This window comes from Netta rufina, assembly GCF_964035555.1.
Source record: "Netta rufina genome assembly, chromosome: 2".
NCBI classification, from domain to species: Eukaryota; Metazoa; Chordata; class Aves; order Anseriformes; family Anatidae; genus Netta; species Netta rufina.
The window spans coordinates 52,948,422-52,964,498 of NC_140124.1; the positions used below are offsets into that span (position 1 = coordinate 52,948,422).

Consider the following 16,077-nt stretch of genomic DNA (forward strand, 5'->3'; position numbering starts at 1 on the left):
GTGAGAAACAAAGGTCAGAAGCACGGCCTGACCAGCCACATAGATGGTTTTCCTTTCCAAATTTCCCTGGAACCGACAGTTTATGTGAGCTGCACAGTGTTTAAACCACTCACGACTGAAGCCTCAGTAAAACTCTGTAGCGTTTCAGTAACTTACGTGTGAGTGGAAGCATTCCCACAGACAGCTCCAAGCTGTCTCCAAGCCATGGAAATTCACAACCTCGCAGCCTACCTATTGCTCAAGGGTAGGATTTGCGCTGAATCTAGCCCAAGCTTCATGGGGCGGAAGGTCAAAATCACCTACAAGAATGCAAAATATATCCCCTCATACAGCTTAACCCATCTTGTATTTGAATAAAAAAGCATGAAGATGGTGTAATTTCTCTTATGGGTTCTCCAGCTATAAAGCACAGCAGGATTTATTCCAACACGAGAAATCCTAACCAGGCAATGAAGACCTTCGGCTAGGCCCACGGGTGGAAGAAGATGCAGCTTTGTGCCTTGGCTGTGACGATAACGCACTGTGTGACCTTACTGCAGCAAATCCCTTTGCTGCCCGGCGTCTCAGTTTGTCCCCTAGACTCGGGATGTTTCTGTGTGATGCCAGGACTCTTATTTTTCAGTCCTGCTCATCATTCCCTGTGAGTAAGTAAATGTTTCCCCTGGACCAATGAAGGCACTGAGCAATTTAATCTAGACACTAGGAAAGAGGGCAGCCTGGTCCCCTGCAAAGACCCACTTTACATCCAGGAGGCTACCATTTGCCACCAGTGTGCCCCTGATGGCTCCACCAACACTGCCAGACAGATAATTTTTGGACCCATGACCGGACCGCACCGAGGCGCCCCCCGCTGCCCCCCACCAGCGCGCGGCCCCGTTACCTGTGCGCGATGCTCCCCGACCGCAAACTGTATCACAGCAATGCCTGGGTTATGGCTGTCTTCGATCCTCTCCACAGTGCTGGAGTCTATTTTCAGGTCATTGCTAATCTCCGCGCTCTGGATGAAGTCTTCCGTTTTCAAGTCCTCTACTTTCTTCAGCTCCCCGTTGGCCAGCTGGATGATCGACCCCTTCATGAAGTAAGGGGGCAGCGTGGGGGGAGCCGCGGCGGGGGAGGCGATGGACTGCACCACGGGGAGGTGGATCTGCGCCTGCACCATGGTGGCCTGGTAGGCGGGCTGGGTGGTGTGGGGCTCGGCGCTGAAAGCCTCGCTCTTGGGGACGGCGGTGGTGACGAATGTGTGAGGCACTGCTGCGAACTGGGGAGACGAGGTGACTATCGCCGGCGCCACGCCCGACGGCTCCACGTCGGCGCTGCCGACGGGTATGAGCAGGGGCTGGGTGCCGGGGATCACCAGGTGCTGGGGCAGCCCCCCCGGGTACCCCAGGGCTTGCTGCTGGCCGCTCAGGTAGCCGATCACCGGCGGCTGGGTCCCGGCGTAGAAGGCCGTCGCCGGCAGCCCGACGGGGAGCTGCTCGGAGGCGCTGTGGGTCGTCTGGATGACGGTGTGGGGCGACAGCGTGGCCACCGCCTTCACCCCCTCGTGGCCCAGGGCCTGCTGCGGGGACAACGCGTAGGAGCGGTGGGCCGGCTTCCCGAGGTGCAAGCTCCCCTTGTCGTTGAGGGCGGAGGGGGAGGTCTCCCGGTTGGTGGCCTGCTGCACCTCCATGTCCGCCGTGGGCGTGCTGCTGTTGGGGACCACCATGACGGAGGCTCGGACCCCTGAGGAATCCCGGGCGCCGTACTCGGCGGGGCTTGAGTGCACCACCACGTGCCTGGTCTCGTAATGGTGAGGAGCTGGTTTATTGCCTGCTTTGACCAGACCCATGTCGGCGGAGGGCGAAATGCCGTACCTCCGGCTCTTCTCTATCTCGCCGTTCAGTACCTCCTTGGCCTGCATCGCCTGCAGCCGGCCGCTCTCGGGCTTTTTGGGGGCGTCCCTCGCCACGAAGTGCGAGGCGTCGCTGTACTGCACCACCACCTGGGAGGAAGGGCCGAGGGTGAGCGTGTGGGGGATCACCGTCTGGTGGGGGTGCAGGGGGACCGGGATGGTTGGAGGAGAGACGTTTCGGACCGCGCTCTGGGGCGAGCTGGAGATGTGGACGTACTGGTTCTGCTGGGCGGGCGGAGGGGACCCGGCGGCGATCAGCCCGGGCGTCCTAACCAGGTGCGGCTCGACTTTGTGCCCCTGCTGGCTCAAGCCGCTCATGCTGGCCAGCAAAGTGGAATAAGCCTCCAGCTGGGAGCGCTGGGATGGAGTGGTTGCGACCGCCGTGGCCGCCGCCACGGCGCCGGTTGCCGAATTGGCGGTCGGGGAGATCAGCTGCGAGGGGATGAACCCGGCGTATGGTCCGCTGTACTGGGGCCCGACAAACTGGAACGTGTGCTGCAGGTGCGTGTACTGCACGGGGGAGACGGGGGTCCCGGACTGGGAGAGCGCGGGCGAGTACACGGTGGGGAGCGTGGTGGGGGCCGGCACGGACCTGGGCGCGCTGGGCGGGGAATAGTCCAGCCCCGCCGAGGGCGGCGGCGGCGGCTTGTGCAAACCCTGCTGCAAGCCCACCTCCGCCGACGTCCCCCCGGGCCTGTGCCTGGCCCCCAGGCCGCTCTGGCCGCCGGGCGTGCCGGGGAGCCATGCTAGGTTGTCGGCGCGGTGGTTGTCGTTCGGCAGGACCGGCTTCACCTCCGAAGGCAGGCTGGTGGCGGGGATCTCTCGCTTCTTGGGCGGCAGGCATTCATTGCTCCGCTCTTGGTTGGATTTCATCTTTCGCCGTCCCCCCTCCACTGTGCTTGCTTCACTGTCTGGCTGGCTCTGGTTTCAGTCTGGTAAACGGAAAGTCACATTTGATTTCTGCCAGGGATCCAGTGACTTCATGGGGAATCATCTCCCTGTGAGCACGATCCTCCGACAGCTCCTCTGGACTCTGCAACGAGAGGGTGGGCGAGGGAGGGGGGAAACCACACCATCAGCGCTGGGAAATGGGAACAAACAAGCCGACACCCCCAACCAGCAACCGAGAAAGAGGAAAAAAAGGGCTGGAGAAACAAAATCAGCCGGGCATTGCTGCTCTCGTGTCAAGGAGCAGTGGACAGCTGCACTGTAAGAGGCAGCTACAATCCTGGGCACGTCCACAGGCACATCATAAAAGCGATTAAAACCGCAGGCAGGTCAGAAACTCTCTGACCATCGGGTGTCAGATTTAGCAGCAAGCTCCTAGGGGCTTGCCCACAGTGTCTCGTCAGCTTGCTTTCTTCCCTCCGTCAGGAAAACCCTGGTGACTTCGGCCATCCCAAGTCCTGACCTGCCCGAAACCAGGAGCTCCTGCCTTGCCCGGCCTCGTAACAAACTTTATGCAAAGTTTTTTTGCCCACTCGCTGTCCAGCCCCCAGTTTCCCCCCACGCTTCTGGCTGGTCTGGAAGGTCAGAGAGCATGGGCGCTTACAAACCCTGCATCTCACGCACGACAGGCATCCCTGCAAGAAAAGCGTGTGTTACGTGAAAGAAAAAAGGGGGAAGAAGATGGGAACGGGATTCAAGCCACTTTAAAGTGAGTGCTGAGCAGCAGTGCCGATAGCTATCTTATGGCAAGTAATATCCCTTTGGGGGATTTCTTTCCCTGTTGCCTCACTCCTAATGAACAATAAGCCCGATGTTTATGTGTGCACGCAGTGCTTTGAAGACATATTAAGCAAAGATTAAACCTGTCTTTAAGAGCATTCCTTACGTTTGTGGTCCTCCAAGCTGCCATAATCCAACAGCAGTCTAAGGCATTTAAATGTCTGATACAATCGGCCTTGGGTGAATTATTCCACTCCCTAAAACCTGATAAGCGGTAACCAAACACCAACAGCCACGCAGACCCTACCAAAACAGCTTGTTGTTTTTCCTCCACCAGCTCCGCAGCTGCCACACATTAGTGCAGCGGAGAAAAACCAGCACACCCATCAGCTGCAGCTTCAGGCAAAGGCTGCTTAAAGGACCCAACGTTTTGGGGCAGATTCTCTGGCTTTTGGGCCAGGGGGAGGACGGAAGGAAGGCTCCCTGAACTCGGGGGTGCCCTGCGATCCGCAGGGGTCTTCCCCCTCCTCCTCCTCCTCGTCCTCGCAGTTGCTCGCCGTGTCTTGGCAACAGCTAAAATTATTATCTTACACATGACTTACGGGTTTTTATTTTTAAGGCCGACTAAAAATAAAACCGCCGAGCTCACATTTGCGCAGTCATCCTTAGTTAAGTTTAGCTCACTGTAGTCTTCTGCCCCGGGCGGGCGGCTCTGCCAGATAAGAGCCGGCAGCTGCTGCCCGGGGCGCTCGCACCGCTCCCTCACACCATCCACGGGCGCTGCGAGGGGAAAATGGGGGTGTGGGATGGAGGCAGAGAGCTGGCCCTACACAGCGAGTGCCCACACATCACACATCGCAGCCGAAAAGGGGCTTGTGTGCAGGACCGGGCAGGGCCAGACCCTGCTGGTGCAATGGGGCAAAGGGGTCTCGCCCAAACCCCGTTGTTCCAAAAGCCCGAGGCATTGGGACGCAGCTTCCCCCCTTTAAAACTGCTGCTGTGCTGCCCTGTGCGACCTGGTGAGCTTCCACTTTGTGGGAGCTGAAGCGAAGGTTTTGTTCTGCTAAATAGGATTGAGCCGCGGAGTTTTGGGTAGCCTCCAAAGTCAAAGCTAACATTCCTCAAAAATACCACACGCTAAATCTTTTTTTTTTTTTTTTTTTTTTCCTTTTGTTAATATTTCTTACGGCGCTCTGCATCATCACCGGCAACAAAAGGGCTACCCAAAATCTCCCGGAGAGCACAGGAGGAATGAACAAGCTGAAGGGAGACGGAGGAGGAGACGGCGGCAGAGCGGTGCAGCCTGCCCCACTTCTCCAAGCCCGAGCACTCCACGGTTAGACCCTGAACTCCAGCAGACATCGGACCGGATTTGCAGAGATGCAAATGTGCGGCAAAACCCGGCCTATTTCTGCTCCAAGACTTAGAAGCGAAATGATAAGTTTTCAGCACAACACAAGCTCCCGCAGCAGAGATAAGGCAGGGTTGGTTTTGCTCGGGGAGCACTGAAAGGCAGACGAGCTGGAGCATCTCAGGGAAGAGGTACGAGGCGTGGGGAAACCTCTCTCTGCTGGTTGCCCTAGAAAGATGAGCGCCTGCCTTCCGCGCTGCGGGGCTTTTTTCTTTCATCCGAGTCATTTTTCCGAGTCTGGAGATTTCCCTTCTCCGTAACTGCAGCGCTGTCGGTGACGATTTGCAAGATGCTCCCAACAGCAGCAAGCACTGGGTGAATTTTTTTGCGCCCACTTTGTAGGCGTATGTCACACAAGGGCGTGCGTGCGTGCAGGCGTAATTACGGCGAGGAAGGTAAAGGGGACAAAGAGATCAGGGGCAGCAGCTGGACTTTGGTATCTCTGGCAGCTCGTGCACAGGGAACATTGCTAAAGTGTCTGGACAGCCAGTGTCCGCTGGCAGCCTGCCCACACTCAAATTCCTGGAAAGGCTTAAGGCAGAAAAATAATCACTTGGAGGAGTCACCAGCTGGGTTTGCTCTGGTCCCGAAGGGATTGCTCACTGGAGCTCAGGATGTGCATTTTTCATGCAAAGCTCCGGCGTGCCTCTGCAAGGCACTTCAAAACTCCCTACGTCTCTCAGAACGCTGCTTTTCCATTTGTTTCATCTAACAAATGTAAGAAAAACTGGGTCTCCTCTCTGTCAGGCGGCACTGCCCTGCCTGTCGTTATTTATTTATTTTACTTATTTATTTATTTATTTATCCCCTGCGTCTCCCCAAAAAGTTATTAGCAGAGATCAGTCCCTCCTCTGCTAGTCCCGGTGCCCCGCAGAAATCCCCTGCCTCGTGCAGCCAAACCCTGGCTTCAGACACCGTGAGTCAGGCCCCCCTCCTCGCCCCTGCGACGCACGGTCCTGGCTCACACACAGCAGATTTCTTAAAATGATAAAGGTGGAGGGTTTTTTTGCCTTTTCTTCATGTGTGTTTTTTTTTTTTTTTTCAGCTTGCCCTTCTGCTGTGCGAGGCCTTTCGGTCTCGAGGTCTCCGGCTTCTCCCTACAACCCACAAGAGCAGAAACTTACTTTTTTTAGCTAACCGTGGGATTTCCCACCTAATCATCTGACACCAGGGCCGGGAGTTTGGCGACACGGCCTCAGCTCTCTCGGGGCTCCTGATGCAACCTGAGCTCCTCCAGCCCCACGCGCCCAGGAAGGAGAGGTGCAGCCCCCCTACGGCCCTCCATGAGAGGCAGATGCGACTCACAGCCGGCCGCCAGCTGCAGGACCTCAGATTTGGAGGCCCGGCCCGGCTGATAATTGCCCAAGAAAAGCCTTTACTCTTACACCAATCCCCCCGAGGCATTTCTGCAGCTGAAATGAGCGAGCAGAGCTCATTTATGAACCGCTATAATACAGAAATTACTTTGTTGGTGTTTTTCATTTATCTGAAATGTGCCCGGCTACAATGGCAGCTGCCTACACGATTTTCCATTGAAAACTTCGCGAGCGACTCTCAGTGCAGCAACGCCCACTCGCCGCTGGGTTTAGCTTGTGACAGAAACTGCCGTGCCTGCGCGAACACATTTGGATCACGTCGCACAGGTCTTGCCCCATGCGGCTGGGAGCAACCTCCCTTTCACATACAAGGCTGAACGGATGAGGAAGACGCCTGGCTTCGTCCCCAGGAGGGATGACCGTGATCCCCATGAAAAAACGTGGGTCCTGGGGGCATTCCCAGCCCTTTGGAGACGCAGCCAGCGACACCAGCACGCATCATGTAATGGGGCAGCGTGAGAGCTCGGCTCCCAGGGCGGATCAGGAAGGTCATCCTTCAAGGGAGAGCAACTTTAGCATCCCGTTCATCTGTTCTTTTTTTCTCCAGTTAACTCATTTTTCTTCTTAATTCAGAGTCAGCTCCACGTGGGCATGCCCTGCAGCATCACCCACGCTGGTGCTGCACGGACCCTAAAGCTGGCAACGTGAACATCCGAGGGGACAGCGTGCACACAAATCCATGCAGGCAAAACACACACACAAAAAAAAAAAAAACCAAAACAAAACACAAAAAAAGGTCACTGTTCCCGACTTTGTGGCAAGTCTGGGAATGGCACTTTGTGCCACAAAATGACTCCTTCCCGTTCCGTGGGCAGAAAGGCAGGCGGATAAAACGGGAGAATGGGCACAGAGAGCCACATTCATCACCAGTGGCACTCATCTGAGGCCAGCACAGCAAGGGTGAGATGGCCCCGACTGTTCTCTCTGACAAGACAGCGCAGAAAACCATTAAAAGAAAATGAAATAATGCGGGTTTATAGCCACATAGCAGGATACGCAGTCACAGGCTCCAGTTGCAATTAAAAAAAAAAACACCATTCCAACTACAAATGCAAATCAGCGTTGCTCTCAAGCAGGGAACGCTGACAAACGAAGGCGGTGTGCTAACATGCAGTGCCAGTACTCTTAATTTAAGGATGTGAGAAACAAAGGTATGCACCAGCCGGGACTGCCAGGAAGAGCTTGCTTTAAACAGCAAACAAAAAAGAACTGGAAGGATTTAAAAACGACAAAAAGCAGATACAAGGAAACCTTTTGCTCCCCTTCTCCCAGCCAGATGAAGAAGGGGGGGGAAAAAAAATCACACGACTCCCATAAAGGTTATTTATACAGGAGTTTTGAGCTCAGGAACTAGAAGAATTCCTCCGTGGGACGTGTGTGTCCAGTGAATCACAGCCTGGACGGCTGAACGGGCCTCCTGCAGCAGCCACGGAGACGCCTGCTCCCCGCTGCAATTGCTCCTGTGAAAGCACCTTACCCATCTGCAAACCCGAGGTGCAGAGCCGAGTGACTCCCCGCCACCAGCGAGATGGACCGAAGGGTGACTAGCTGCCTGCAGCTGGTCTCACTCGTTAAGCCGGGTAATTACTGCAGCCCTCCCCTGCGGCTCACAGGGAGCGCAGCACGGAGCTGCGAGGCGTTATGCAAGTCTCCCGCGCTGCCAGATCCCTCTCCGCGCACTCGGCAGCCAAGTCACTCCCTCCCACCATTGCCTCAGCTTCATTAACTTAATCAGGTATTCATTCATTCATTCGCTCATTCATTCAAAAAATAAATTGATACTAAACCTGGCAAATAGCCAGTGCCGTGCGTGCAAGGAGCGCGCTCGCGGCAGCCACAGGGGCTGGAAGAAGAAGGGCGACCCGGCATTTGTCAGGGCGTGCGAGGAGGCACTGCCCCGCCTGGTTTTAGTTATTTATTTTATTTATTTATTTATTAGAGGTGTGCACGGGGCCTGGGTGCACGCGTGCCTTTGCCACAACCTCCCCAAAAGCACCGAGGGCTCGGCAGCTGCGCTGGGGGCAGGTGAAGGCTGCGGAGAGCGTGGGATTGAGAGCAGCCCCGAAAGTCAGCTCACCCAGCAAGCAGTGAGTCGAGTACCTCCCCAGTGCAACGGGCTGGTTAATTGATTGGGTTATTTGGGGGAAAAAAAATAGGAATCGTGGCAGGATCGACTCAGCTCTTTTTGCTGTAAGGATCCTGCCCTTTCTTTTGCACGCACCGCGTATGTTGCACAGCTTAATCCAAGCAGAAGGGAACAAAGCAGAAAAAAAAACCTGAAGAAACCAACCAAAAAAATAAAGAAAAAGAAAAGGAAGAGCGGAAGCATCACACAAACAATGCTGAGAGCAATTGGTGATGGAAATCTCCATTTGGCCCCCCTATCTGTACACGGAGACTTCCCATGAGCATCCTGCACTCAGGCACCAAATAAGAATCCCCTCCCTTGCACAGCTCTTGCGCTTGTTTTTCGTATCCTTTCCATGTAAGTTTGTGAGGAACGTTATTTCTTCCCTCTAGCTGTCACCAGAGTGACTTTCACTGCATTTTTTTTTTTTTTCCAGGAAGCTACAAGGAAGCTGCTTTATGACTATCCAAAAAGCAGGCCTGGAGAGTCTGCGCTGCCTTGCTGTGAAGAGTTTCACTGGGTGAGCCAGGCTGGGCATTAAGGGAAGGGGAGAGGTGCTGCATCTCCCACAGTGCCAGGGAGGGGTTGCTTCTGACACCAGGAGTAGCTGTACGAGTTTTAAAGCAGGCCACCAGAAGGATGCTTATAAAACCGAGTAAGAAAACAAAAGCAGCGTCGGGATGCTACAGTCACTTTATCCCAAATGATCCAAAGTTTGGCAGAGGTTCTGGTGCAGTCCAGATAAATAAAAGGGATGTGGTCTGAGCCGTTCTGCTTCTTCGCATGAATCACTTCGCTTCTCCCTCTGAAAGGAGCACTAGAAGAGCTGTGGGGTTTCGTGATTCAAGGCGGGAGGATGAGCAGGCAGTATTTCAGCGTCCTGAAATGAGGCTGGCGTGTCTAACCGCACCGCCAGCTCAGAGTTCACTTCTCACAAGTGTCAAGTATATTTTCCCTTCTCTGTCTCTGCAAGCCCCAGTTCTGTCTGTTGTCATCACTCATGGGATTTACCTAATCCCCGAAACGATGGAAAAAAAAATCATCTTTTTCTGCTGGAGAAACAGAACCGAGTCTCAGGCACACAGTGAAAAATTCAGATTGTGCGTATCATTTATTGTACCTCCATTCATCCACCCTGCGCTGACAGGATAAATGCAAATGATGCCCATAAAAAATGCTGAACTGTGGTCCAATGTATTCAGTGGTATTTCTTAGAGATTTCCACTCGCTCCTACCACGCTCTGCTCGCATTCCTCACGCTTCAGCATATTCAAGCAGCTGCCTATTTATACAAACAGTCTGAAACAGAAACATTGATCCCTTCTTCAAAGCTGATGGCTTTAGCGGCATCCACTGGGCTGAACCATAAAGTGGGGCAGAGGCAATCAGAAGGTAGGGGCTCCTTTAACACCTATTTTCCCTCGATTCAGCTACAAAGGGGGACTTCAGAGCTTTCTCAGCACAGAAAGTCACCTTTCCAGAGTTTTATTCCTAACACCAGTGGACTGGTGTTGACCTTCTGAATCCACTGTATCCCGTTATAGACACCAGGTACAACTTGCTGGTGCCCATCGAGCACCAACACACGATATTGGGGGTCCAGGCTTTACTGGCACTCTTCGGACCCATGCCAATGAATCCTGCTCATACCTGCACATCCTCTACTGCCAAGGCTTTCCTATAAGCTCGGGCAGCTTTTTCGCACAGTGCCCAGCAAAAGTGCATCAGCCCTTTTATCGTGACAGACACGTCTGATTGCAGTTTGCCAACACGTTTCGGTGGTTGCTGCCTGCAGGGCTTTGAAGTGCTCCCCCCAGACGGGGGCTAAGGCAACACCTAGTGCAAAGCCTGTTCTCCAACCAGCCATACCTCACTGATGACAGGATTTCAGTTTCTGCATCAGCTAAGGACCTTTCACAGAAGCACTCTCACTAAATCAGGGGAAGGGAATGAGATTCAGCTGGGGGTCTGAGTGCTCAAAACCTTTGTGCGCTGCTCTTCAAACCGGCATTCAAGCGCTGCTCTCCCAGAGAAGAAAACAGTTAAAACAGGCTCAGATCCTCCCGGTGCAGAGCAGAACCCACCAGGGAGAATTTCTTGGGAGAAGAAAGCTCCCTGGGGAATCCCTTGCAAAAACTGCCTCATCTCACCACGAGGCCAGCTCCAAAAAGGATGAACAGGGGACACTGGCAGTCGCTCCAAGACACACTGCAGGGCTCACTCACCAACTTCGGCAGTGATAGCGAAGTGATGGATGTGAGGTGTCCCACTGCTCTGCCATTCACCCCCGGCCATGGGAACATCACGCACCACTGCCATCCCTATGGTGAAAAGGAAAAGAGATTTTTTTTTCTGCTGTTATTTACACTCATTTAGCACTGGACTGAGGGATTCTTCAGCATCTGATTCGTTTGCCACTCTCTGCCTCCTCTGATCTTTTCTTCCGAATGCATAATGTGTAATGATGTTACATCTGCTAGGCTGGTTTGGGTTGGTTTCTTTTTCACATGTGGTTTTTGACTTGGAGACTCCTTACGCTAGATATGAAATACGTTGTTTCTTCTTTTTTTTTTTCTTTTTTCTTGTTCTCCGTTTTGTGTTTACAAATTGAAGTTATGTTTTCTTAGAAATGAGAAACAACTACTGCAAGAGATGATGCATAATCTCTCTGGTACAACAGACACGTTAGAAAAACACGGAATAACCACTAGCTCGTACAACCAGGGTGACTCAAACATCGCCACTGGTCACAACTTCTTTGACTGCTGAAGAGGAAAAATCTTGACCACACTCTGCTGTGCGGCTAGCAAAACTAAAACTGAAATAAGCTGCACAGTCACTGGTGCCCTCGGGTCAAAATCAACTAAAAACGAATGGTTTCTAAGAGAAATGGCAGGAGTTTTTCAAGGAAAACTTGTATTAGGAAATGCTTGTTTCCAAACTGGAATCTGTTGGAGGGGAAGATACTTGAATGCATTTAGAGTTGGAGAAAACTGATGGATTTCTATTTTTAAATATTTTCCCAGTAATAGTAAAAAAATAATAATCCATTTTTGGGCTTAAAACAAAGGTTTTTTTTCATGCTTTTAATAAAGATACAATTAAAGAGCATGCCACAGCAGCGAGAGAGATTTGGTGTGAATTGAAACCATCTTCCAGCTAGCATACAGAGCTACAGGACTAGTTGTACGGCTTTACAGCTATAAAAAATGTCAACCTATTATCTGATTTTCACTTTATCTCTTTTTTTTTTTTTTTCCAAGTTTTCCTCCCATTAAAGCATGAGGCTTTTTTTTTTTTTTTTTTTTTTTTTGAGAACTTGGAAATTCTCACGGGCAGAAATGTGACTTCCTCCTAGCTCCGATTTCTAATTAGATTTAAATCTTTTCCTAGCTGGGGCAAGACCTGCCGAAATGCATTTTGAAACATTGCCATGTTGATTACCCGTGCGTACGAAAATTCACATCCTTGCTCCCGGCTGGCAAAAAAACCATCAGCTGCAGTGGAAAAGGAGTCTTTCTTCTTCCGTGGCGGCACCGTTCAACTCACTGCCCATGGGTTAAACTCTGCCTGTGAAATCCTTCCTTTTGGCTCGGATTGCTGCTGAAACAGCACTGTATCTTCTCTGATGTACAGCCGGGTTGTGATGACAGCTACCGCACCGGTTTAATGCGAGGGAAAAGGAGAAATAGAGGGAAGGGAACTGCTCTGTGATGAAACGGGGCTGAAGGGGCTGTAGCATCTCAGCAGAGCCCGTAGCTGCTGGTCTGTGCCATTCAGCGTGGAAAAAGGGAGAGAAGAAGACACATCTTTAGGTACGCTGCCTGAGCTGAAAGCTGCAGGCACAACCAACAGACGGGGCACACGGCAGGATTGCTGGGCTGTCAGGCTGAGGCTCCCCCGGCGTTTTGGTGTTTGGAGAGGTGGGTTAATGAGGAGATCTTCTGGCAGCCCAAACTCACAGGGACTGCGCCACTACAAGCTTTACCTCGTAGCAAGCACCATTGCTACCACAACTTCAGGGCACTAGCAGGCTGCTGGCAAGGACGGGAACACGCTTGTTACACTTACTCCCTGGAAATGTTGAAGACTCCCAAAAATGGCAAACTTTAGCAAGCGATTTCGACAGCTGCACTTTCTGACACCAGTCAGCACAATTGTGCTGAAAGCGCTCTCCTAAGGAGCTACGGGCGCGGGGGTAACACAAATGGTAACTCAGCTGTACCACCTAGGTCAAGACTCTGCCCAGCACCTCCGCTGAGGTCCGTGGTAGCTGCTACCTGAAGTGTAGGGCATGGGAGTGCCCAGGGGGGATGCAGAGCACTCTGGAAACACCGTAACCCGCAGCCCGTCCACACTGAGCACTCAAGCATAATGCTTCTTCAAGGTACATGCACTCCCTGCACACATCAAAGCCCCACGTGTGTCACCGATGAACTGCGAGCTGACAGAAAGCCACCAGAAAACACTTGTGCACCACCTACTGCAAGGACCTAACGCTCCAATTAGCCTGGGTGCCTCCTCGCACAGCTTACTGGGTTTACAGGAACATTTCCAGGGGAAGCTGCAGACAAATCAGCCCTGGGATCACCAGCAGCAGCTGCTGCCTTCTGCATGCGAAGTGTTGAACAAATCAACAGAGATGAGCTCCCACTCACATCAAAATCTCGACGATGTGGATGACAAGCCCAGTTAATTAGAAGACACAGGATCAGACTAGAGGAAAATTGTTGCTCTTGTTGCTCAGCAGCTTAGACTCAAAACCTGGCTGGTCTGACGAGAAATGGTGGCTTTCCTGATCTTCAGTCTATGGCCAAGTAGTTTTTCTACTGTTCTGGTCTAAAATTATTTTCCCCCACACTCTGTTCTTTATTGAACTACTGTTTCAGCATTTGCCTTCTTTATTCTCCTCACTTTATCATTTCTGTCATTCTCTCTTGGTCTTAAATGTTAGTATCTGTCCCTGCTTCAGTATCAGTTAAAATGCCACTATCACCAGCTAACAGCATGAGACTGAGTCAGAAAGGAGACTGTGCAAGTACTCATTTCTGGCTCTGGGAGAAAAATCACTAAAACCAGGAAAGTGCTGGGGCTAACACCCCTCTCCCTGTTGCCCAGAACAGCAGAAGTGCACCAGTACAGCCTTCCATTAGAAATGGCTATCTGGTGTTCATCCTGTCTATGCCTACAAAAAAGTTTTGCTCTGTCCTGTCTGTTCCCCACTGCCACCACCACCCATTTAAGCCTGTGGCAAACACACCGAGGAGGCTGGCAGGCACATCAGGGCACTAATTCCCATCTTCAGTATCTTCTTGAGGTTGACTTTTTTTGCATCACTCCCATTTTAACCACTTAAACACGTGATGAAAGGGCCTGACGGTGCTTTCTTGCACATGTGCAGGAATGGCAGGCAGCCTGTTCATGTTCAACGTGGCCATCGGAAGCAGAGTTGCTGCCACCAGGTGATTCTGACCAGAAAATAAAACTAATAAAACACCTTTTGAGAGTTACTACCGTAAGTCTTGTTGCCTTCCACAAGCTAGTAGTCATTTATTGCAACGGGAACAGTATCAGGCCTTCCTTAGACCAGGAATTTCTCAATAACCCAAACCACAGCGGTAGCACACCGGCAATATCCCCTACGAAAACAGCTGTTAAGAGCAAATCAGGCTTTCAGAAACTTTCCTTCTACAATGATAAGCCAAAGATTTCCATAAGTGCCAACCTAATTTTGCTTCCATAACACCTCTATGACATCCAGGAACCTCAAGTCCCAAATTTATTAGGGTATGTTATTGTATCAGGCTTGTTCAAAAGGACATCCCGAGCCAACTGCAGAACCAAACCCGTGAGCCCTCTCTTGCTGGAAGCCCCCCAGCACCCCACGCAATGCCTCTACAGGCCAGAGCTGGTCTTCCAAACACCCTCCACGTGAGGGTAGCCGAGAGCCTTGCAGTAAAATTATAACTGGGATGGGGTCGAAAGCAATTAAACGAGCAGAAACAAATTCCCTCCACAACCACAGGGTATATTCACACAGTGGCAGCGCCTTGCAAAACGGAGAAGATGAAGTCTGTCCTTCAGCATCAAGAGAAGGAAAAACCACTGATACACAACAGGCTTTAAAGATCACAGTTTGGCAGTTACGGGAGATTATCTAATTACCGTCATATTTAATATTATACAAGCTTTAATAATTCTCTGTTATCATCAAGCTGCAAGCACTTAAAGAAAATGGGAAATCGGCCCTGATGACTTACAGGAGAGATAATGGGATAGAGAGGCTCTGCCCTCTGGGTCATTGGTGTGAAGCCAGCTCAGGTTGGAAGTGAAAGGCATCACTGCTGGGCAGCCTCTCTGAAGTGAGCTGATGCTGTCAAGCTCGTGCCAGTTCCCTGTTTAGGGAATAAAAACCACCACCACAGCAACGGGGTGTGCTGGAGGAAGGGATTGCTGAAAACATTCGGTCTCCTGCTTTTTGTTGCCATGCACGCAGACATTAGCCTGGAACAAGGATATTTATACAGGAATGCTTACGCCAAAGGAAACCTCACCAGCTGTAACCGTATGAACCTTACACAGGTGCACCTCACCCTATTTTAAACCATGCTTTGAAATAACAGGGTTGGTTTTACCTCTGTGCAATCTTGTTATATTGCTGCGGGGCAACAAACCTGGAGGCCACCAGCACTGCCAGGCCTGAAGGCTGAATGTGAACCTCAGCATTACTGTTGCATTCAATCCTAAAATATTTGAGCAATCCCCGGCTTCAAGGTGCATCCTGGGCCAAGCTGGATCTGGAAGACCTACCGAATTTATAGCAGGTCTGCACTGCCCAGGAGCTCTCCTTATATGCAGGTAAATGAATGGTTAAAGCTAGCTGAATTAATGCAGGGGCAGGTTGATAACAAGCTGAAAAACTTTTTTTTTTTTTTTTTTTTTTAGGTTTGATGCTGCAAAGTCTAAGGTAGCACTGCATCCCTTGGGATTGCCCTTCTCTCAGCAAAGGCAGCAGCACATTAACAGGCCAGAGCAGCCCACATCGTAGCTCCTCTGCCTGCTCAGTGGATTAATAGAGGCTTTGTCCTCTGGGGCTGTCAGTCCCAACCCTTTCAGGAAAAATGAAATTTCCAGGAAAAAAGCAGAAAGACAGCACTGGAATTTTGCGTAAGTGTCTTTCTGACATTCCACTGAAACCTGAAGCATCTTCATTTAGGATTTAATATTTCAGTAAGCACTTTATTGGAAGAGACTATGTAATGGGTTAATTTCGAAATGTCATTTATCTTTACTCACTGGAGATGACTTTCTGTAATTCACTCGAGGCTGCAACACTCATGGATTAATACATCATCCTCCAACTCGAGAAGATAAAAGCCTAACAAGCTCTAACCTGCTACACAGGCTATATTTAAGTAGTACAGAGTAATGATAAATATCTCCCATGAAATGTGTTCTCTTCACACTTCCTGTGAAAACTGCTGAGAGAACCAGCTGGTGCGATGGAGCTGACGGTCTTTGTTCACAGCCCCGCCATCCATCCGCCGTGGAGCAGCGCCCTCCGGATGCAGGGCTGCCGTCAGAAACGAGGCCAGCGAGGACG

General features: G+C 51.5%; 1 protein-coding gene across 4 annotated transcripts in view; it reads right to left on the bottom strand.

Annotated features, from left to right (window-relative positions):
• Positions 1–16,077, bottom strand: part of ATXN1 (ataxin 1) — a 189,813-nt gene that overhangs the window by 9,495 nt on the left and 164,241 nt on the right. For all 4 annotated transcript variants that reach the window (XM_084282300.1, XM_084282299.1, XM_084282301.1 and 1 more), the window contains one exon: positions 881–2,924. In XM_084282300.1, the coding sequence (XP_084138426.1) occupies positions 881–2,764 (1,884 nt within the window). In that variant the 5' untranslated portion in view covers positions 2,765–2,924. The remainder of the gene's footprint in view (positions 1–880; positions 2,925–16,077) is intronic.